The sequence below is a fragment of the Saimiri boliviensis genome, chromosome 4, assembly GCF_048565385.1.
Source record: "Saimiri boliviensis isolate mSaiBol1 chromosome 4, mSaiBol1.pri, whole genome shotgun sequence".
In the NCBI taxonomy this organism is placed as follows: Eukaryota; Metazoa; Chordata; class Mammalia; order Primates; family Cebidae; genus Saimiri; species Saimiri boliviensis.
In genome coordinates this window covers 88,260,410-88,283,068 of record NC_133452.1, presented here as the reverse complement: position 1 = coordinate 88,283,068, position 22,659 = coordinate 88,260,410, and the positions used below count along the sequence as shown (strand labels likewise).

The following is a 22,659-nucleotide window of genomic DNA, read 5'->3' as shown; positions in this document are numbered from 1 at the left end:
AGGAGGCGGGTCAGTAGGAGTCAAGCTTTAGAAGACGGGCCCCAGCTGCTGCTCAGGCCTCCAAGATATGCTGAGAGGGGATGGATAGTGCCTTGTCTCCCCTCTGGCTCCAGAGAGCCCCCCAGGCCTGCTTAGACCTCCCTTCCCCCAAGCAGCTGGGAGGAGTAACAGCAGCCACAGAGGGCCTCACAGCCAAGAGAAGTGGCGCCAGGACTCCAGGGTCCTGCCACATGGCCACCACATGTCCCTGACAACCCAGTTCACAGCACCTTCTCCATGGGTTGTGGGCCTCCTTCTTCCCCATCCCCCAGATGCCTTCCTACAGGCCCTGCTGGAGATGATACAAACAAGAGGGGGAAGAGAGAGAGATCCAAGAATCAACACTCCTCCTGCCGCCCCATCTATCACTGCCCCTCACCCTCTATGAAGGGCCCCAACACAAGCCCTGCTCATACCCTCTCCAATCAGGACTCAAGTTGCAGAAAGGCTACCTGATTCTTTTATTTAAGAAAAGTGAAATACATGGACCTGAAGTGAGACAGCAGAGGGAGGGGAAAGAGCGGCCAGGGCAAGGCAGCTTGGCTGGCCAGCCCCCAACCCTCTGACTGAAAAGCCAGCAGCAGGCTGCATCTCTGAGGGCCACACCTGCTTTGTATCCACCTTGGGGGCCTCAGAGCTAGCTACTCTAGAGGACCACAGAGTGGGGAGAGGGTGTCCTGAGGGTCCTTCCTAAGAGGGATTCCTGAGGAGGGAGCTGAGACCCTAAGGGCAGCAGCAATCTTCTGGTTAAACTGCTCCCCTTCACTGTCCCACCTGGGGTGGGGAAGAGCCAGGAGCAATGGGGAATGCTGTGAGGGCTCTGGGCGGGGACCCAGCAGACCTGTGGGCCGGGTCGAATGTCAACTGCTTGAAGAGAGGTCCATGGTGCTGGCACTGAGGCCCCGGGAGACCTGAAACAGACAACACTATCCCATCAGCCCCGGGGCCTCAGCCTCCCATCCTGGAGCTCATTCATCCCATGGCCACGGCGTATCTATGGACCTAGGATCGGTTCTATCGCTGGACCTGGGACTCTGTTTAGCTTCTGCTAGGGTTTTCCAGAAGGCCACAATCTGGTGGAGAAACTACCTGGAAGACCCAGGTGAATGCTGGCATATACTCTGTGTTGACACAAGAGATCATTTGCCATTAAAATATCATTACTGTTTTCTCGGATGGGGATTACTTAATACTTTTCTTTTTCCATTCTCATCTACTACTAGGTCCCTAAGGTGGCTGCAGGAGGAAAAATTATTAGTATCTCCAAATAATTATTAAATTATACATAATTCCAAAGTACCAGTTTAGAGAATATTCCGATTTCCCTCCTTATTAACTTATTTGCTACTATGTCTGGCCTGAAACTGCCCCTTCGTGGTCATCACTCACCACCAGCTGTCTGCTTGATTCCCTAATGACTGCAATCTCCTGGCTCATCTTCATCCCAGATGACTCTCCCTTCCCTCTTCCCTTAATCCACTGGGCATGCTCTCTGGCTGTCCTTTCTTACCCACCAATGGGCTCACAAGCACTGCTCTCACCTGGAGGGGTGCTGCTCTAGGTTGGTTCAGATAGTTCAGGGAGGCTGCTCGCTTCATGTTGCTGCTACAATGGAAAATGGAAGAATTGAGGCCTCCTCTCTTCCTCCTGAGTGGCCTTAAAGCTGTGGGCCTTTTGAGCACTGCCACACAAAATCAAATCACTGCCTCCCTTCTGTCCCCCGCCCACCCATTCCTCTTACCTGCATCAGGAACCAGTATCTCCTCAGGTACCTTCGTCCCCACCATTGGGGCACCCATTCTGCACAAACTTTCTCTCCATGGCCGTCCCATTTACCTCCTCCCCATTTCTCTCCACGATAATTCTCCAGAGATAAGGGGCCAAGAGGAGTTGGAGGCAAGGGCTTACTTCCCTGCTTTACCGTATCTTTGTTTGTTTGTTTGTTTGTTTGTTTTTTGAGACAGAGTCTTGCTCTGTTGCCCAGCCTGGAATACAGTGGCGCAATCTTGGCTCATTGCAACCTCTGCCTCCCAGGTTCCAGCAATGCTGCTGCCTCAGCCTCCTGAGTAGCTGAGATTATAGGCGCCTACCACCATGCCTGGCTAATTTTTCTACTTTTAGTAGAGTCAGGGTTTCACCATGTTGGCCAGGCTGGTCTCAAACTCCTGACCTCAGGTGATCCACCTGCCTCAGCCTCACAAAGTGCTGGGATTACAGGCATGAGCCATTGCTCCTGGCAATGGTTTTACCATATCTTGACTTCGATGTGTACCTGGAGGGCCGAGGCTCAGTCCCCTGGAGCTTCCTCACTAGGAGTTCACTGCTTCTGCGGAGCACATCCCGGATCTTGCCCAGAGAGCCACTCCTCTGCAGGGTCCCACTGCCATCCTGGCAAAGAGGGGTAGGCAATGAAAGCTAAGGGATCCCACACAGACGGGTTTCTGAGTCTACTCCTGCCATTTATTCTGCACACATCCCCCACCCCCAAGTGACTAGAAATAAAAACCCTGTCAAAAGCTGGCTCCCAGGGACACCCCTAAAGGGATACACTAACTAGACAGGGACAGCATGGCCAAGAGCCTCCCACCACCACCAGCAGGAGTGGGCAGAAGAGATGAAAAGGCAATGATGAGACTTACCCCTGACCACTCCACAGCCACAGAAGCATCTTCACCTCCCTCGAATTTCACACTGTCCCCAGGGCCCTCCTGGGAGGTCCTTCTACTGTCACTCTCTCCAAGCAGCTCGGCCACCTTGGTCTGGCTGATAGGGTCAGTGCCCTGGAAGGAAAAGGAAGGACCTGGGACTTCCTACTCCTTAACTCCTCAGGATGGGGGCTTTCAAATTTTTTTCACCATCAGGCACTGCGAGGAAAATATTTTTCCTTGTGATGCCCTAGTATATACCTACTGGAACAATACTCACCTTTTCTATTTGCAATGCATTGCTATATATAGATCTGTATATATATTTAGCCCCATGGCCCACATTGAATTGATTTCACAACCTACTATTGAGACTCACAATCTGAGAAACTCTGACTTAGGCTGTCCCCCACTTTACTACCAGTCTCCTCCTTATGAAAGGGTAGAGCTTCTCCTTTATATCTCCGTTTAGTGAATCTTGAAACCAGAGTCCTGACCAAAAGTACGGGTGTGGGGGTAAGAACATGCTTAAGAACACCCACGATGACAATACTGCCTCACCTTCCTCTCCCTCCTGGCCTCATCAGCCTTTCCACTTATTCTTAGGAGACTCCCCAGAAACCTCCACAGTCTCTCATCCCCAGGGCCCTTCCTTCTAGGACCTCCTTCCCCTCTGGGCTTCTGACCTGTTTCCGGGACCGCAGAGCACATTCCTCCAGGGTCTCAGCGGCCTCCAGCTTTCCCTGGCGCCTATACAGAGCTCCCAGGTTTCTCAGGGTAGTGTTCACTGTGGGGCTGTGGTGAGAAAGAGACCAGAGAAGGAAGAGAGAATAGGCTCAGAAAAGCAAAACTTGTCCAAGCAAGACAAGAGGGAAAAAAATAAATAGGAGAGGGAACAGAGCTAAAGCTGAGGGAAAGTCTAAGGGAGGAAGGGAAAAGGTCTGGGAGGCTAGAAGCAGGGACTGGACAGAGGGCATCGGAGGCCAAGCTGACTTTTCACTGGCAGCTCACCTGCTCACTTTGCAGGCCTTGTACCAGCCTCCATACTCAGCATAGGGTGTGCCACCCTCATGGTGCCGGCTCTGCAGGATAGAGAGAGGCCAGAGAGAAGGGCAGGGGGAGCCAGAGATAAGAATACAGAGATGCTGGGATGCAAGGTGGCATGGGGCTAGGGTGCAGGCTGGGCTGGGGAGGGCACCATGATGCATCTGGGGCTGGGGCTGGGGTGGCAAGTGAGCAGCAGGGCTAATGTAAGGAGTAAGACAGAGACCCTGGGAGCCTTGAGCTCCCCAGGCTGGCTCCCCTTCCCCCCACTCACTTTGCTCATTTCCTCCCGCTCCTCTGCATGCATCCAGATGGGCTTGTGGTCATCTAGGGGTGATACATGGGATGGGGTTAGAGATCGGAGCTAGACCAGTGTCGGGGAGCCAGGACCCAGAGGCTGACAAGGCTGGACTGAAGGGGTCTGGCTCCCCCTGGGAACCACTGTGGCCTAACCCCCAACCCTTGGTCTGCATTTCTTTTCCTCCCTGCAGCCCCTTCCCCAGGCCCTCACCACTCACCATCCACAGACCCAAACTCCTGCACATGGGCACGGGTCAGGATCTCTTTGTATAGTGTCTCAGCCTCAGCATATTTGCCCTGTTTCAGGTAACAGGAAGCCTGGGACACAGAAAGGCAAAAATACAGGAACAAAGCATGGAGGGAGGCAAGGTCTTTTTTTTTCCTTTAAATTTTTTTTTTTTTTTTTTTTTTTTTTAGACAAGGTCTTCACCAGGCTCAGGGAGTTCTACTCCTCAGTGTCTCTATGACTTTCCCCAGAGATCTTTCTCACACCTCCTTCTCCAGGTGCAGGGTCAAGGCTATTCCCAGCCCACTCCCAAGAAGCTGTGGAACTTCTATAACTGAAATGAAGCAGATCCTTCATCCCCAAAGGCAGCCCCAGAAATGGGCACAAAGTTGATGAGAGCAATGTGCCAGATTGTGATGCGTCCTGACTCTACGATTCAGGTGGCCTCTCCCTCCTGTTCCTTCCACCTACTTTTTCCCCTCCTCCCATACCAGGTTGTTCTTGGTCCGGGCTACATTAGGGTTGTCTGGCCCCAGCTGCCCCTCATAGATGGCCAGTGCTCGCTGGTAGTGGCGTTCCACAGCCTCATACTTGCCCTGGTTTTGGCACAAGAGGGCCAGGTTGTTCAGCTGCTTTGCCACATCTGGGTGGTTAGTGCCCAGGACCTGAAAGAGAACAAAGGATTGGATAAATGGCTGATTACTTGTGCATGCACAAGCACGTGTGTGTGTGTGTTCACACGTAGGCACACACACGTGGAAAGCAGAGAAATGGGAATGAAGGAACAGAGAACAAGGCAGAGATGGGGGTGAGGAAAAAAGAAGTGAAGGAGAAGGGTTAGACCAGAGGAGCCACATAGAGAAGGGTCACAATGACAAGGGAAGAAGGGGGAGAGGGCATGGGTACCTTTTCTCGAATCTCCAGTGCCCGCTGGCACAGAGGCTCCGCCTCCTTGTATTTACCCCTTTTGCCATAGAGCACAGCCAAATTGTTGAGCGTGGCAGCCACCTATGAAAACAGGCACGTCCCCATCAGACACTGGGGTTGCAAAAGACCTACAGGAATCTGAGGTTCCCCACTTCCCAGCAGGGCCCCCACACTCACTGCACAACTCCAAGAGACAAAGACTCTACTACCCTAGCCAGGGGCTGAAGGGAGGGGAAATTGCTGAATAGGATGGCTCTGCAGCTAAGGGATGGTATCGCCCTCTAGGGGGATTTTCAGAAATTTCTGGAGTTGGTTTTTTTTTCTTTTGATTGCATAAAGATTGCTTTTGAGGAGGCAAAAATGCTATTGACGTTCTGCATGTGTGGGACAGCTCTGCCAACTTTTGAATGTCCCGCCGGACATCCAAACGCTAAATGTAAACATTGACATTTGATGGGATATCAAGATAGGAGTATGATTTCTGAGATATGTCATCCCTGCCTATCATATATCATACCATAGGGAATTATTTTTACACAGACTCACACTCAAACATAACTTTTCAGCTGGATGTGGTGGCTCATGCCTGTAATCCCAGCACTTTAGAAAGCTGACGTGGGTGGATCACTTGAGGTCAGGAGTTCAAAACCAGCCTGGCCAAAATGGTGAAAACCTGTCTCTACTAAAACTGTAAAAATTAGCCAGGCATGGTGGCTACTTGGGAGGCTGAAGCAGGAGGATCACCTGAGTCCAGGAGGCAGAAGTTGCAGTGAGCCAAGATCACACCACTGCACTCCAGGCTGGGCAACACTGCGATAGTCCATCTCAAAAAAAAAAAGCAATCTTTTCATTTTCTGTACATTGATGATTCTGTCATTTGCCTTGGCCTTGGTGTGATAGCCCTACTTAAGGCTGTTTCTCTCTCTCTTTTCTTTTTTTTTTTTTTTAATCTCACGCTGGGATTACAGGCGTGAGCCACCACATGCAGCTTCTTTTTTTTAATTTCTCATTTTATTTTATTTTGAGACAGAATCTTACTCTGTTGCCCAGGCTGGAGTGCAGTGGCATAATCTCGGCGCACTGCAACCTCAGCCTCCCGGGTTCAAGCAATTCTCATGTCTCAGTCTCCCGAGTAGCTGAGATTACAGGTGCCTGCCACCATGCCCGGCTAATTTTTGTATTTTTAGTAGAGATTGGGTTTCAACTTCTTGGTCAGGCTGGTTTCGAACTCCTGACCTCAGGTGATCCACCCGCCTCGACCTCCCAAAGTGCTGGAATTAGGCTGGGTGCAGTGGCTCACGCCTGTAATCCCAGCACTTTGGGAGGCTGAGGCAGGTGGCTCATGAGGTCAAGAAATCAAAACCATCCTGGCCAACATGGTGAAACCCAGTCTCCACTAAAAAATACAAAAATTAGCTAGTCATGGTGTTGTGCGCCTGTAGTCCTAACTACTAGAGAGGCTGAGGCAGGAGAATCGCTTAAACCAGGGAGGCAGAGGTTGCTGTGAGCTGAGATTGTGCCACTGCACTCTAGCCTGGTGATAGAGCAAGACTCCATCTCAAAAAGAAAAAAAAAGTGCTGGGATTACAGGTGTGAGCCACTGTGCCCAACCGCTTTTTATTTTATTGAAATGGTGTCTTGCTCTGTTGCCTAGGCTGGAGTGCAATGGTGCAATCTCAGCTCCCTACAACCTCCACCTGCTGGAGTCAAGTGATTCTCCTGCTTCAGCCTCCAAATAGTTGGAATTGGTTTGGATTACAGGCATATGCCACCACACCCAGCTAATTTTGTTATTATTATTTTTTTTTTAGTAGAGATGGGGTTTCACTATGTTGGCTAGGCTGGTCTTGAACTCCTGACCTCAGGTGATCCACCTGCCTTGGCCTCCCAAAGTGCTGGGATTACAGGCGTGAGCCACCACACCCAGCCTCTTTCTCTTATATACAAATAAATCTGGTCTGTGATTTCTGTTTTTTTTTTTTTTTTTTTTGAGACTGAGTTTCGCCCTTGTTACCCAGGCTGGAGTGCAATGGCGTGATCTCGGCTCACCGCAACCTCCGCCTCCTGGGCTCAGGCAATTCTCCTGCCTCAGCCTCCTGAGTAGCTGGGATTACAGGCACGTGCCACCATGCCCAGCTAATTTTTTGCACTTTTAGTAGAGACGGGGTTTCACCATGTTGACCAGGATGGTCTCGATCTCTCGACCTCGTGATCCACCCGCCTCGGCCTCCCAAAGTGCTGGGATTACAGGCTTGAGCCACCGCGCCCGGCCTTGTTTTTTTTTTTTTTTTTTTTTTTTTTTTTAAAGATGAGGTTTCACCATGTTGGTCAGGCTGGTCTTGAACTCCCGACCTCAGGTGATCCACCCGCCCTGGCCTCCAAAGTGCTTGGATTATAGGTGTGAGCCACCACGCCCGGCCTGTGATTTCTTACAATACTGTACTTTAATCAAGTGTCCACCTATATTTCAACTTTTTTTTTTTAAAGAGACAGGAGTTCACTCTGTTACACAGACTGGAGTGCAATAGCATGATCATAGCTCACTGTAACCTCAAACTCCTGAGCTCAAGCAATCTTCCCACCCTAGACTCCCAAGTAGTTGGGACTACAGGTGTACACCACTGTGCTCAGTTAATTTTTAAAATTTATTATAGAGACAGGGTCTTGCTGTGTTGCCCAGGTTAGTCTCTCTCTCCTGGCCTCAACTGATCCTCTTGCCTTGGCCTCCCAAAGTCCTATGAGCACAGGCATGACATGACACTGAACCCAGCCTCTATCTCAATTTTCTAGTACTTCTCGTATGGAATGGCTTATTGGTACTCTAAATCCACAGTTATTCATTATATATCAGACCACTTTGCTGTTTCTTTTTTTGAGACAGGGTCTCACCCTGTTGCCCAGGCTGGAGTGCAATGGCACAATCTCAGCTCACTGCAACTTCCATCTCCCGGGCGATTCTCCTGCCTCAGCCTCCTGAGTAACTGGGATTACAAGTGCCCACCACCACACCTGGCTAATTTCTGTACTTTCAGTAGAGATGGGGTTTCACCATATTGGTAAGGCTAGTCTCAAACTCCTGACCTTATGATCCCGCCTGCTTCAGCCTCCCAAAGTGCTGGGATTACAGGCGTGAGCCACCCCGCCCGGCCCACTCTGTTATTTCCTTTAACCAAGTTGTATTCAATACAGCTACTGTTGTATCACATTTTATCTTATATTACATTGTATATACTATTCTTATAAATTACTTTCTTTGTTTTTCTTTTATTAGGGTATCATACTAACTTTTTTGGAAATCATATGTGGATTTATCTATGACCTATCTATGAATTAAGTTCAAGCAAAAAATATTTGTTATAAAAAGGAATCACTGAGTCTCAGAGAATTGAGAAGCACTAGGACCACTGGACAGTGCCTGGAAGAAAGGACTTCTCATGCCTCCTTCCTCAGCACCCTTAGTGAGTACACTGAGGGCAGCAGATGGATGAGCTAGGAGAGGCCAAAATAGCAATGGTGCAGGTGCAGGGCACGGGGCGGGGAGGGCAAGGTATACTGACAGCAGGATGGTCCGGGCCCAGGGTGCTCTCCCGGATGCTGAGGGCATCATTCAGCAGGTGGGCAGCTTCCTTATACTTATTCTGGTCCCTGGAAGAAGACAAAAGTGACAGGAGTTATCCTAAGCTCTGCCCACAAGCCTTCTCCTTCCCTCCCTCCCTTTGGGAGGACTGAGTACATTTAAGGATGGGGGACCTCCATGAGGAGAGAGGAAGCCTGGTGTGGACAGTGGGGGGGCTTCACTGACACACTCATACCAGAATGCAGTGCACTGCCATCCCAAGAGAAGGCCACAAGTTATAGGAAGTGAGGGGGTGGGGGAAAGAGAGAGAGGGAGAGAGAGGGGAAGAGACAGAGAGAGAGAGAAACAGAGAGACAGAGTGCTCCCCAAAAGAGAAATTAGAGGGACAAAGAGCCCAAGAGATGAGCAAATACTTAGGTATGGGAAAAGTAAGAGTTCTGGCACATTAGGAAGCACCCTAGTGGGGTGTATCTAGGAAGCCCAACAGGTAGGAGAGGTACCCTGTGAAGAAGAAGAATGGAAGCCAAAGGAGGACCAAGGTCGGAATGTAGGGGAAGATTCTGGGCACTGGAGAAGGGAAGTCCTCACCGATACACCAAAGCAAGGATGTTGAGCATGGTGGCAACATCAGGGTGGCCCCGGCCTGAGGTGCGCTCCAGGTCCTCTAGTGCCTGCTTACAGAGTGGCACGGCCACCTCATAGCGACCCTGGGCTGCATACTGAATCACCAGGTTGTGCAACGTCCGCAATCTTGCTGGGATCTCATATCCACCCTGCTGGGCTGCCGCAGCACCTTGACCACGGGACACTAAACCATCACAGAACATAAACAAGAGACTTCCTCCAAGGACTCTTCCTCTCCCCTTTGCTGTCTGCCCACCCACTCCCCATCGCATGTCTTGTTCCATACCTTTGCCCACCCCTACCTGGGCTCTCAATCAAGGCCTGTTTCAACTGCTATTCTTTTATCCACTCCCTTGGCCTATGCCCATCACAACCCCAGTTGTTCACCCAGTAATTCATTCATTCGACAAACATTTATTTAATAAGTATGAACCAGGGGATGTCCCAGGAGTACAAAGGTAAGAAAGACCTGGTTCTTTCCCTTGAAGGGCTCATGGTTTCCCCATCTCAGGTTCTTTCTCCCACTGGACAGTGAACTCCTTACTGGCGAGACCTATTTGATTTCCATCTCAGTACTCCTGGTGCCTAGCACAGTACCTGCCACATATTCAGTGTTTAATAAATTCAATTGGGAGGCTAAGGAAATCTATGTACTAGCCCAGCTCCTGCCGTAACTCCAGAGGAAGTGGAAAACCTATTTCTAGATGGTGAGTGTCCTGTGTGCTAGGATAGCTAGGGCCAGCCTCCTGCTATCCCTTTCACCCTCCCATTCCAGAGGCAGACTCACAGCCATTGCTGGGGTCCTCTTCTTCCTCATTAGGGAAGAGGTCATCCAGAGAATCCTTGGTGGCATCACCTTCTTTCTCCTCCTGGAAGAGAAGAAGCAACATTTGAGGACCAAGATATCCCTAGTAGCCCCCTTAGTGATCCCTCTAAGCCATGAAATCCCGGAAGACGGGGCCTAGGAGAAGACTGTTGTTCTTGTCTCTGCTGCTGGCAAAGCTAGCATCTGGCCCAGCCAAGCTCAGGCCTCCTGTTTGTAACAGCCAGAGAAGCTTTGGACAAAATCTCAAGACTTCCCCCTCCTTCTCATACAGAGAGTTTCCTTCCTAACCACCCTCAATCTCTCCTCAACTCTTGTAATTATGGCCCTATGCTGATCTCTGTGTGTTTACGTTGATTATATATCTGCCCTGTCTCTCCTGAGGGAAGGGAGTGTGTCTGATCTTATTGGCATGTACCCAAAAAGTGTCTAGCTCAGCCTGGTGCCCATCATCTGCACAGCTCACTCTGGACTTACCGCAAAACCCTCCCTCGCCGTCTAACCTATTCTGCACTAGGAAAATCTGCTTTTCCCCATCAGGAACTGCAGCCTCAAACAAACACCAGCCCTCCTACCCAGCTTCAGCAATGTGTCCTATGCAATTCATTTACTCACTTTCCCTGGGACCGACCAGCTTTTCCAGGCTGTAAGCCTTATCGATGACACCCTGTACTCTAGTCTAAAAAGCTCCTCCCTCTTCCTCACCATGAACTTTCAAAATCCATTCTAACTCCTAAGCCACTCAGATGGGAAATCCAACCTGTATCCTACCCATTCCTGAACCCTGCTTCCTCTATTTTTTTGTTTGTTTTTTGAGGCAGTCTCTAGTCTGGCAACAGCCCAGGCTAGAGTGCAGTGGCACAATCACAGCTCCTTGCAGCTTCCATCTCCTGGGCTCAAGCGATCCTCCCACCTCAGCCTCCAGAGTAGCTGAAAGCTTCAGGTGTGCACAACTACATCAGGCTAATTTTTAAATATTTTTGTAAAGATGGGGTCTCACTATGTTGCCCAGGATCCCTGCTTCCTCTGTGAACTCTTCTTGGACCATCCCAGCTCTTAGAGACATATCTCCGTGAAATTCTTCCCACGCTGACTGAACCACTCATCCAGCACTGAGCATTTGCTGCTTTGTATGTGTTCAAATATGTGTTCTTGTCATATATGTGTTCTCATGGGTAAGACTTATTCCCTACAGATATAGCTCAAGAAAACACATACCCTCAGCCAGGCACGGTGGCTCATGCCTATAATCCCAGCATTTTGGGAGGCCAAGGCAGGCAGATCACTTGAGGCCAGGAGTTTGAAACCAGCCTGGCCAACATGGCAAAACTCCATCTCTACTAAAAATACAAAAATTAGCCAGGTGAGGTGGCAAGTGCCTGTAATCCCAGCTACTTGGGTGGCTGAGGCATGAAAATTGCTTGAACCCCAGAGGCAGAGATTGCAGTGAGCTGAAATGGCCTTACTGGACCCTGCTGAGTGAGAGTTAAATTTCACACATTTTGGGCAGGGCATGATAGCTCATACCTGTAGTCCCAGCACTTTGGGAGGCCGAGGTGGGCAGATTACCTGAGGTGAGGAGTTCAAGACCAGCCTGATCAACATGGTGAAACCCAGTCTCTAACAAAAATACAAAAATTAGCCAGGCGTGATGGCGGGTGCCTGCAATCCCAGCTATACGGGAGGCTGAGGGCAGGGGAATCACTTGAACCTGGGAGGCAGAGGTTGCCATGAGTCGAAATTGCACCATTGTACTCCAGCCTGGGCAACATGAGTGAAACTCCAAATCAAAAAAAAAAAAAAAAATCACACATTTTGAAAGCAAATTTTAGGAAGGTCATGCTCAACTGGGCTATGCTTTCTCTAACTGTAGCATGTAGGATTCTAGACTGGAATTGTCCAGGTGCTTGTATATCTCCCTCACAAGCTTGTAATTGTGTGAGCAGGCACTCTGTCTGTCCCATTTACCAGTGCAGTGCACAATGCCTGGTATATAGTAGGCATTTCATTAAACGTTGACTGAAAGAGCTGAATATTGTTTTTCCTCTTGCTGTCTCTTGGCATTGGCATCAGGGATAAAAAGGGAATTCTTTCAAGTGAGAGCAGGTTGGGTAGAGCTGATGGACCCTGAGGATGATGGGGCAATTACCCCATGTCTGTGGTAACTCCTGGCTGCCCACCCTCAGCCAGTCTCCCCTGTGCACACTCACCATGGTGTGTCCATCCTCATCATACTGCCGCAGCTGCCCCAGAAACTCCAGGTGCTTCTTTTCCTCCTCCAGCTGAGCCACAGCCTGTTCACTGCGCTGTAGCCGCTGCTGGGTGCCAGCCAGCTCATCCCGCAGCCACTGGTTCTCCTGGCATAGCCGCCGCACCTGAGCCCGCAGCTTCTGTTTCTCTGACTCCACTGTGGTCAAATGGCTAGCTAGAGCCAGCATCACCTAGATGGGCACATACCCTGAGCTCCAGATTCTGGGTGGGAGTATTTAGGTACAGGTGGAAGGGGAGCCTACTGGAGGTGGCAAGACTGGCAGGGGCACAGAGGAGCCAGAAGGTGGGCATGTAGCAATGGCTCTACCTTCAAAACATACCCTCAATCCAATTTCCCACCACCTCTACTGCCATCACCCTAGGCCAAGCCACTATTAATTCCCACCCAAATTACAGTAGCTTCCTCACTGTCCTCCTGGTTTCTGCCCTTGTTCCCCTGTTGTCTATTCATAACTCAGCAGCCAGATGATGCCAAGTTAGACCACATCACTCCTCTTCTAAAAACATTCCAATAGTTTCCATCTCACTCAAAGTAAAATCAGGGCTGGGTGCGGTAGCTCACGCCTCTAATCCCAGCACTTTGGGAGGCAGAGGCAGGCGGATCATGAGGTCAGGACTTCGAGACCAGCCTGGCCAACTTGGTGAAACCCCTGCATCTTTGTATTTGTAAAAATACAAAAAATTAGCCGGACATAGTGGTGCATGCCTGTAGTCCCAGTCTACTCAGGAAGCTGGGGCAGGAGAATCACTTAAACCCGGCAGGAGAATTGCTTGAACTTGGCAGGCAGAGGTTGCAGTGAAGTGAGATCATGCCACTCCAGCCTAGGCGACAGTGGGAGACTCCATTTCAAAAAAAAGTAAAATCAAAGTCCTCAGGATGGCCTACAAGTTCCACATGATCTATCTCCCTCCTCTCCAACCCTATTACCCCTCAGACTTAATTTTCTACTTTGCTTCTCCTCATTCACTCTACTGCAGGCATACTGGCCCCTTCCTATTCACTGACCTGACGGGTAGACTTCCATTCAGGGCCTCTGTATTTGCTGCTCTCTCTGCTTAAGACACCCTTCCCCTGTTTATGGCATGACTCATTCCCTCACCTTCAAATCTTTGTCAAAATGTCACCTTTTCGCCGGGCACGGTGGCTCAAGCCTGTAATCCCAGCACTTTGGGAGGCCGAGGCGGGTGGATCACGAGGTCAAGAGATCGAGACTATCCTGGTCAACATAGTGAAACCCCGTCTCTACTAAAAATACAAAAAAAAGTTAGCTGGACATGGTGGCGTGTGCCTGTAATCCCAGCTACTCAGGAGGCTGAGGCAGGAGAATTGCCTGAACCCAGGAGGCGGAGGTTGCAGTGAGCCGAGATCGCACCATTGCACTCCAGCCTGGGTAACAAGAGCGAAACTCCGTCTCAAAAAAAAAAAAAAAAAAGTCACCTTTTCAGTAAGGCCTTTTTTGACCACCCTATCTAAAATTATACCCTGTCTCTATAGTCCCTAGTTTCTTTCCCCACTTTATTTTTATCCTTTTATCCTTAGCAATTATCACTCTGGCATACCAAATGTATTTATATGCTGTTTGTCTTCCTCAGCTAGAAGGTAAGCTCCAAGATGGCAAAGATTTTTAGTTTTGTTCAATGATATATCTCTTCAGTACCCAAAAGCAGTCTGGCACACAGTAGGGACTCAATACATAGTTAATGAATGAATGCAAACATCTAGGGTGAGGTGATCCCAAGCAACCCCAAACCTCCAACCAGATAACTGCTCCTTCATCCACCCTAGACCACTTGGGGCCACCCTTGCCCTCTCACCTGGGCCTCACTCAGCCCGAGCTCAATGTTTTCCATAGAACGGCGAAGCTGCCGGGCCTTCTCATGCACCAGCCCTTCCTCATGGTCTCCCTGCAGACACTCAATGGTCTGGGACAGGCTTTGCAGCACAGCCTGATGTTCGCTGTGTAGGGCCTCTAGTCCTTGGCTCACCAGCCGTGTGCTGCCCAGGATCTCTTCTTGGCTGAGCCGGTGCCCTGCAGGCTCATCTCGCTGCCCCAACACCAGGCCTGACATCCTGGCCAGGGGTCCTTGACTGGTCTAGGAAGAAACAACAGAGTTCAGCTAGAGTAAAGATGAGACAGAGAAGCTGAGCAACTTTCTTAGAAGATGGTGAGAATCCAAGTAAAGGGACAAAAGTAAGAGTGGCCCTGTGGCTTAGTTGGAGAGAGAGAGTGACCAGCAGGCAGGGAGCCTAGATCACTAAACTCAAAGCTAAGGTTGTAGGCAAAGAGAGAGGGAGAGGAATTGACTTAAATAAAGGAAGACTGCAGCAGGAACAAAGGTGCTTAGAACTAGCAGAAGGATTTAGGACTTAGGAAGACAATAGAAAGGCAGTTAGACAGAGAGCCTGGGTTAGGAAAAGGAATCAAGGGATGAGAGACAGCACCCAGGGGATCAGAGGGACTGTGGGAGAGCTGCAAAAGGAACAGGGTGGAAGTGGGAGATACGCAGAAAACCATGCAGGAGTTTAGAAAAAAGGGAAGGAATCTCTGCAAAGTTAAATCAAGGAAGAAAGGGAGAAGAAAACAGGAAACTTCCTTGCAGGATCCATATTAGAGGGTCCAAGGAAACTCAAGGACTCAGGCTGTGTCACCTGCAGAACTAAGTCCAGCATCTCCAAACTTGGTCAGCCCTGCCTCTTTTCCCACTAACCTTCAACCCATACTTCCCACCCACCAGGACTGAGACTGTGTTCCCACTTCCTCAGAAGGGTCTTGTTTCTAATCTTTCAAGTCTTCTTACCTGTGTACAGACCAGAGCCCCTGGCTGTGGGACTCAGGCCGGAGCCCGGAAGAAACTCTGTTCAGCAGCCAGAGTCAGAAGGATCTGCCCTGCCCAAAGTCCAGAAGTCCAGCGTTCTCACCCCTCCTCTCACCACTTCACAGCTACCCAGAGGACCTGGCACAGAGCCCCACCCAGGACAAACACCCTCCCTTCCTCCCTCTCTCCCTCTACCTACAGGTCTTCAAAGACGCCCAATTCCCTTCTCCTTCCCCATGCCAGCCTCCCTAACCGCAGGCCTGGGGAGCTACAGTCTCCCACGAAGAGAGTGAGAGACACTTAATCAGAGACCTACAGCATGAGGCGTGTCTGGGAAAGGGGAGGGAGGAACACTTGGTCACTCCAAACCCAGTCACTTCCATGGCTTTGTCTGTCACGGTCACCTACAAACAGGCTCTGCGAGGAATCACCGTAGGCTGCCTCCCTAATGCCCGATGATGCAGGGAAGAACGGGAGGTCTGCTGAGCGGCTGCGGGGTCGCAGGGAACTGCGACGCTAGAGTGGGTCTCCCGGACTTGGGAACGCAGAAGAGAAATGCCTCGGGCTGTCGACCTGCCCTGGGGCTCAGTGTTGGGAGACTGAGATGGCCGGGGGCAGGAGGGGGGAGGTGTGGATGGACGACTGAGGTCCGCGGCTCCAGCGAGGACCCGGAGACCTAACGACCCCGAGGTCACTGAGTCAGCCGGTGGCGCAGGGGGCGGGGCAGGCCATCTGTCTGTCTGTCTGGACGCCGAGGGGCGGGGAAGAATCACGAAGGGCGGAGTTTTTAAGTCCGGAGTTTTGTAAGGTTGGTTGAAGGGGGTTTGTTCATCTTTCTGGGAGTGCGAGAATAAAAGACGGCAGGGACCTTAACCTTCAGCCCCAGAGGTACTGAAGACTCAAAGACTCACCTGCAATCTACCGGTCTGGCTGCCGATCTTGCCGGTACTGCCCCTTTAAATCCATGATGGCTGCCGCTCGAGGCAATTGTTTTGACGGGTCTAAGGGGCGGGACCCGTTTCCTAGTCACGCGACATAAGAGCTGCCCGAGGATTGGCTGTTATCGCTTTCAGATAGAAAGGAGGTGTGTATCCAGCTTGGGCTCCAGTTTTCTGCACGCCTCCTTTTACGTAATTGCGGAGCGACGGCGCCAGACACTTAACGTCATCTAGGAGCGCCGAGCAGCTTCGCTGAAAGTAAGGGTGTCGTGCTGAGCCCTAGCTAACCCGATGGCCCTGTGGGCACTGACCCGCGCTCTGCGCTCTCTGAGCCTGGCTCCCCTGACTGTCGCCGCCCCTGTCCCAAGGCTGTTCCCCACCGCCCAGGTAATCCACCTTACCCGGGAAGAAGGCTGGTTCCATTCGGCCTGCCGGAGATGGGGTTTGAGGGGATGCGAAACGCGGGGTGCGAGGCTGGTCAGGAGGTCACGTAGGTCCGTGCCTTTACGTAAGGCACTCTCTCAGCCTCATCTTTCTCCTCTACAAATGTTGCTGTCTTATAGGGCAGAATTCTTCAGACGAGATACTTAAGGTGAAAGTGCTTTGGAGATCACCGGTTGCACAGGTTTCAGTAATAACTAACATTTACCGAATGCTTATGATAAGCCAGTTATAGGTAATAGACGTTTCAAACAAATGAGCTCCTTTCAAACACTCTAAAAGGCGGTTATTATTCCTATTTTATAGGTGAGGAAATTGATAAGGAGTCCAAGGTCACACACCAACTATCAGAATTAAGCTATCTGGCTTTCACAACCTGTGCTCTTAACCATTATGATATGATACCTGCAAGGATGAGTTACTGCTGAGGTTAGAGAATGCAGAGCAAGATACCAAGAACAGTGGTCTTGGTATCAAGGGGAAGGTATCTTGAGGTCCTAGTAGGTGACTAGTGAGTCACACAAAAGAGAAGTTGTAAGTCTTGTTGCTCCTCTGGAGCTCTCAGGTTTATGATGGTAGAGTTTGGCAGATGCATGTTTAAAATTCGAATCCAAACCAACCTACTCTGAAATACTGGGAATACAGCAAGGAACAAGACCGAAATGATCCCCACCGCCACCTTCATATGTGAAAAAGTCCCAGAAACATAATGCAGAGGGCAAAAGGAATTGGCACTGATGGTGGTACCTGGATGTGTGGATGTTACCAGCTCTGAAGAACGGGATTGTTTAGAGAAGAACAGATTCCTGGAGATAGAGAGTTGTGAGCCAAATTTGGAAGGAGATGACCAAGGGGAAAACATTACTGTTCGAGCTGTGATGGGTGAAGTTTTTGGATGGCTGGTTTGGAACACATCCTGGGGGAAGTGGGCTACCAACTAAAATTGATCTGTGTATTTTGCCTTGGTTCTCTGATGCTTTGCCTTCAACTAGCTTTCAAATGAAAGATGTCTGTTTATCCCCAGATGATGGACAGTGCCCTCCTCCAACAGTCCTCTGTCTTGATGTTGCTCCCCTGCCGCCCAATCCTTACTTCTGTGGCCCTTAATGCCAACTTTATGTCCTGGAAGAGTCGTACCAAGTACACCATTACACCAGTGAAGATGAGGAAGTCTGGGGGCCGAGACCACACAGGTGGGAACAAGGACAAGGGGATTTAAGCAGTCAAAGGGAAAAACATGTTAAGACCCTAGACCTGTATATTGACACACTTGTACCTTGTAAGGCTGAGGAACGTAATTAAAAAGCACTTATTTGGCTCCTTTTGCATGTAGTATGTGCACAGGAACCAGAAAGTAGAATACAAAGCAATAAAACTGGTCTGTGCTTCTAAAGACAATTTGGATAATTGAAAAAAAATGGGCCATATACGGGAAGTAACATGACATTTTCCTTCACACTTCAAAAATATGTGAGAAAAAATGGGTTATTTACAGGAAGTACCATGACATTTTCCTTCACACTCTTCAAAAATATATAACAGGCCAGGTAAGGTGGCTTATGCCTATGATCCCAGCACTTTGGGAGGCCGAAACAGGCAGATCACCTGATGTCACAAGTTAAAGACCAGGCTGGACAACATGGCAAAACTCAGTCTCTACTAAAAATATAAAAATTGGCTGGGCAGAGCCGGGCGCGGTGGCTCATGCCTGTAATCCCAGCACTTTGGGAGGCAGAGGCGGGTGGATCACGAGGTCAAGAGATCAAGACCATCCTGGTCAACATGGTGAAACCTCGTCTCTATTACACATACAAAAAATTAGCTGGGCATGGTGGCGCATGCCTGTAATCCCAGCTACTCAGGAGGCTGAGGCAGGAGAATTGCCTGAACCCAGGAGGCGGAGGTTGCAGTGAGCCAAGATCGCGCCATTGCACTCCAGCCTGTGTAACAAGAGTGAAACTTCGTCTCAATAGTGAAACCCCATCTCTACTAAAAATACAAAAAACTAGCTGGGCGTGGTGGCGTGTGCCTGTAATCCCAGCTACTTAGGAGGCTGAGGCAGGAGAATTGCCTGAGCCCAGGAGGCGGAGGTTGCGGTGAGCCGAGATCGCGCCATTGCACTCCAGCCTGGGTAACAAGAGCGAAACTCCGTCTCAAAAAAAAAAAAAAAAAAGAAGAAAAAAAAAATTGGCTGGGTGCAGTGGGTCACACCTGTAATCCCAGCACTCTGGGTGGCCAAAGTGGGCAGATCACTTGAGGCCAGGAATTCAAGCTCAGCCTGGCCAAAATGGCCAACCCTGTCTCTACTAAAAATATAAAAATTAGCCAGGTGTGGTGGCCCAGGCCTGTAATCCCAGCTCACTTGGGAGGCTGAGGTACGAGAATCACTTGAACCCGGGAGGGGGAGGCTGCAGTGAGCCGAGATCATGCCACTGCACTCCAGCCTGGGCAACAGAGCGAGACTCTGTCTAAAAAAAAAATTAACCAGGTGTGGTGGTGGGCACCTGTAATCCCAGCAACTCAGGAGGCTGAGGCAGGAGAATTGCTTGAACCCAGGAGGCAGAGGTTGCAGTGAGCCAAGATTGTGCCATTGTATTTCAGCCTAGGTAACAGAGCAAGACTTGTTTAAAAAAAAAAAAAATTATAACAGGCCAGGTGTGGTGACTCCTGCCTATAATCCCAACACTTTGGAAGGCCAAGGCAGGAAGATCACTTGAGGTCAGGATCCAGCCTGGGCAAGAGTGATATCCCATCACATGTACACAAAAAAATTTTAACAGCTGAAATTATCTGAGTATGATTTACATGGCTCTCAGTAAACTTACTGAGTTTGGTAATTTGAAAATATTTTATCTGGAAGTTTTATACAATTTCAGTAAAGACAGAATGTTTTTTCATGAAGCTTCATGTTGGTATTGCCCCTCCTTACTCTAGTGTGCTGTGCAAATTTTTCTCATTTTCTGCTTGTGCCACAGTGTTAAGCACTGTTCTCTGGCAGAGAATGGGCCAGTTCCCAGTACCGAAAACTGAGCTACCCTGACCTGAATCATATCCCCGACTGTTCTGAACCACAGGCCGAATCCGTGTACATGGTATTGGCGGGGGCCACAGGCAGTGTTATCGAATGATTGACTTTCTGCGTTTCCGGCCTGAGGAGACCAACTCAGGACCTTTTGAGGAGAAGGTTATCCAAGTCCGCTATGATCCCTGTAGGCAAGTTTGGGATATGGGATGATGATGGGATGGTCTGAATAACTCCGTAGCCTCTCAGAGGATGTGGGCTTCCAAGATGGTCTGTTTACCTGTCCCTCACTCTAATCAGGTCAGCAGACATAGCTCTGGTTGCTGGAGGCAGCCGGAAACGCTGGATCATCGCAACAGAAAACATGCAGGCTGGAGATAGAATCTTGAACTCTAACCACATAGGCCGAATGTCAGGTGAGAGATGGCTACCAGATGTGTGGGCTGGAGGCAGCAAAGGTTCTAGTGCTAATGAAATCCTATCTTTTAGTTGCTGCTCAAGAAGGGGATGCGCATCCTCTTGGGGCTTTGCCTGTGGGGACCCTCATCAACAACGTGGAAAGTGAGCCAGGCCGGGGTGCCCAGTATATCCGGGCTGCAGGTATGGGGAAAGGAGTTACCTGGGTCCTAGAGTTTGGAAAGGCAAGGAGAGTCTGAACCTATGGTTCTACATCTGGTACTGGTAGAGAAAATCAAGAAAAAAACAAGAAACATGAGGATGAAGATGTGCATGTGTTTTGACTTAAAACATAGCATGTAGGCCAGGCGCGGTGGCTCACGCCTGTAATCCCAGCACTTTGGGAGGCCGAGGCGGGTGGATCACGAGGTCAAGAGATTGAGACCATCCTGGTCAACAAGGTGAAACCCCGTCTCTACTAAAAATACAAAAATTAGCTGGGCATGGTGGCGCGTGCCTGTAATCCCAGCTACTCAGGAGGCTGAGACAGGAGAATTGCCTGAACCCAGGAGGCGGAGGTTGCGGTGAGCCGAGATCGCGCCATTGCACTCCAGCCTGGGTAACAAGAGCGAAACTCCGTCTCAAAAAAAAAAAAAAAAAAAAAAAAAACCATAGCATGTATCCTTCTTTGTGTATCTGCTCCTAAAGAGCAAAGCAAGGGCAGCATGTGGGGTATGTCCCCTGTGGCCCTCAACACCCTTGTTTTGTGGAGGGTGTCAAATTGGCTTCTTTCCTCAGGGACGTGTGGTGTGCTACTGCGGAAGGTGAATGGCACAGCCATTATCCAGCTGCCCTCTAAGAGGCAGATGCAGGTGTGTATGGGTATGGGTGGGAGGGGTCAGCAAAGGAGGAATTTTTGGAATGTAACTTTCCTGTCTGGGTTAGGTCCCAGGTGTTTTATGATGCAAGGAACTACCTTAAGCTTAGTCTGTCCTTTTCTGCCACACGACAGGTGTGCTTTATCAGATTGGCATCATAACTAATTTTTTTTTTTTTTTCAAGACAGAGTCCTGCTCTGTCACTCAGGCTGGAATGCAGTAGGGCAATCTCGGCTCACTGCAACCTCCACCCGCCAGGTTCAGTCTATTCTCCTGCCTCAGTCTCCCAAGTAGCTGGGACTATAGGCATGGGCCACCACGCCTGGCTAATTTTGTATTTTTAGGAGAGACAAGGTTTCTCCATGTTGGTCAGGCTAGTCTCAAATTGCCAACCTCAGGTGATCCACCCGCCTCACCTCTCAAAGTGCTGGGATTACAGGCATGAGCCACCGCGCCTGGCCAATTTTTGTATTTTTAGTAGAGACGGGGTTTCGTCATGTTGATTTTTTTTTTTTTTTTTTTTTTTGAGACAGAGTTTCGCTCTTGTTACCCAGGCTGGAGTGCAATGGCGCAATCTGGGCTCACCACAACCTCTGCCTCCTGGATTCAAGCAATTCTCCTGCCTCAGCCTCCCGAGTAGCTGGGACTATAGGCGTGTGCCACCATGCCCAGCTAATTTTTGTATTTTTAATAGAGACGGGGTTTCACCATGTTGACCAGAATGGTCTCGATCTCTTGACCTCGTGATTCACCCACCCCGGCCTCCCAAAGTGCTGGGATTACAGGGGTGAGCCACCACGCCCGGCCTCCTAATTGATTTTTTTGAGACAGGGTTTCTTGCTTGAGTGCAGTGGCACAATCGTAGCTCACTGCAGCCTCAAACTTGGGTTCAAGCAGTCCTTCTGCCTCAGCCCCCCAAGTAGCTGGGACTACAGGCACACACCACTACACCCAGCTAATTTTCATATTTTTTATAGTGTTAGGGTTTTACCAGGTTGGCCAGGCTGGTCTTGAACTCCTGGCTCAATCGATCTGCCCACCTAGGCCTTCCAAAGTGCTGGGATTACAGGCGTGAGCCACTGCACCTGGCCCCGGCTAATAGTTTTTATTTTTGTAGAGGTGGGATCTCACTATATTGCCTGGGCTGGTCTCAAACTGGGCTCAAGTTATCCTCCAGCCTCTGCCTCCCAAAGTGCTGGGATTACTGGCATGAGTCAGTGCACCCGGCTCTTGTTTTCAACTATCTTGTTCCTCCTGTAGGACCTTCACTTAGCTTCACCCGTCTTGTGCTTTTTCTTTCTCCTCTCCCTTCTCTCACTGAGTCTAAGATGCCCCCCAAGAGTTGTGCTCTAAGCATTGCCAAATCTTTCCCCCACATCGTACATTCTTCTCCATCTGTTTTCTCTGTCAGGTGCTGGAAACGTGCATAGCAACAGTAGGTCGAGTATCCAACGTTGATCATAACAAACGGGTTATTGGCAAGGCAGGTCGCAACCGTTGGCTGGGCAAGAGGCCTAACAGTGGGCGATGGCACCGCAAGGGGGGCTGGGCTGGCCGAAAGATTCGGCCACTACCCCCCATGAAGAGTTATGTGAAGCTGCCTTCTGCTGCTGCCCAAAGCTGATATCCCTGTACTCTAATAAAATGCCCCACCTCCTGTTTTTATGTTACTGTTTTTTGCGGGGGAGGGG

The 22,659-nt window shown here is 49.9% G+C and overlaps 2 protein-coding genes across 5 annotated transcripts; one reads left to right on the top strand and one right to left on the bottom strand.

Moving 5' to 3' along the window:
* Positions 1-481: 481 nt before the first annotated feature.
* Positions 482-16,291, bottom strand: KLC4 (kinesin light chain 4). 4 transcript variants are annotated; one of them, XM_010333883.3, is made up of 17 exons: positions 15,702-16,037; positions 15,276-15,364; positions 14,292-14,570; positions 12,416-12,646; positions 10,170-10,251; positions 9,347-9,566; positions 8,739-8,826; positions 5,161-5,262; positions 4,746-4,919; positions 4,247-4,346; positions 4,003-4,055; positions 3,696-3,766; positions 3,371-3,479; positions 2,679-2,819; positions 2,312-2,427; positions 1,581-1,644; positions 482-950 (listed from the first exon to the last, which is right to left on the bottom strand). In XM_010333883.3, the coding sequence occupies exons 3-17, from the start codon at positions 14,544-14,546 to the stop codon at positions 900-902; spliced, it is 1,857 nt and encodes a 618-aa protein (XP_010332185.1). In that variant the 5' UTR covers positions 14,547-14,570; positions 15,276-15,364; positions 15,702-16,037; the 3' UTR covers positions 482-899. The 4 variants fall into 4 exon arrangements, with proteins under 4 accessions (XP_010332185.1, XP_003923063.1, XP_003923065.1 ...); XM_003923014.4 differs by lacking the exons at positions 15,276-15,364; positions 15,702-16,037 and adding an exon at positions 16,205-16,291; XM_003923016.4 differs by lacking the exon at positions 15,276-15,364.
* Positions 16,292-16,332: 41 nt separating this feature from the next.
* MRPL2 (mitochondrial ribosomal protein L2) lies at positions 16,333-22,629 on the top strand. The gene is made up of 7 exons (XM_003923020.4): positions 16,333-16,618; positions 17,697-17,865; positions 19,747-19,885; positions 19,995-20,110; positions 20,184-20,294; positions 20,889-20,962; positions 22,380-22,629. The coding sequence occupies exons 1-7, from the start codon at positions 16,523-16,525 to the stop codon at positions 22,590-22,592; spliced, it is 918 nt and encodes a 305-aa protein (XP_003923069.1). The 5' UTR covers positions 16,333-16,522; the 3' UTR covers positions 22,593-22,629.
* Positions 22,630-22,659: the final 30 nt, after the last annotated feature.

Bases quoted from the DNA above. Each gene is read 5' to 3' on its own strand.
- MRPL2 (XM_003923020.4), top strand. From the start codon at position 16,523: ATGGCCCTGTGGGCACTGACCCGCGCTCTGCGCTCTCTGAGCCTGGCT. The intron at 17,866-19,746 runs GTGGGAACAAGG...TCTGAACCACAG, and splicing joins TGGGGGCCGAGACCACACAG to GCCGAATCCGTGTACATGGT. The intron at 20,963-22,379 runs GTGTGTATGGGT...TTTCTCTGTCAG, and splicing joins CCTCTAAGAGGCAGATGCAG to GTGCTGGAAACGTGCATAGC.
- KLC4 (XM_003923014.4), bottom strand. From the start codon at position 14,546: ATGTCAGGCCTGGTGTTGGGGCAGCGAGATGAGCCTGCAGGGCACCGG. The intron at 1,645-2,311 runs GTACACATCGAA...TTTCCATTGTAG, and splicing joins ACTGAGCCTCGGCCCTCCAG to CAGCAACATGAAGCGAGCAG. The intron at 951-1,580 runs GTGAGAGCAGTG...TGTCTGTTTCAG, and splicing joins CTAGAGCAGCACCCCTCCAG to GTCTCCCGGGGCCTCAGTGC.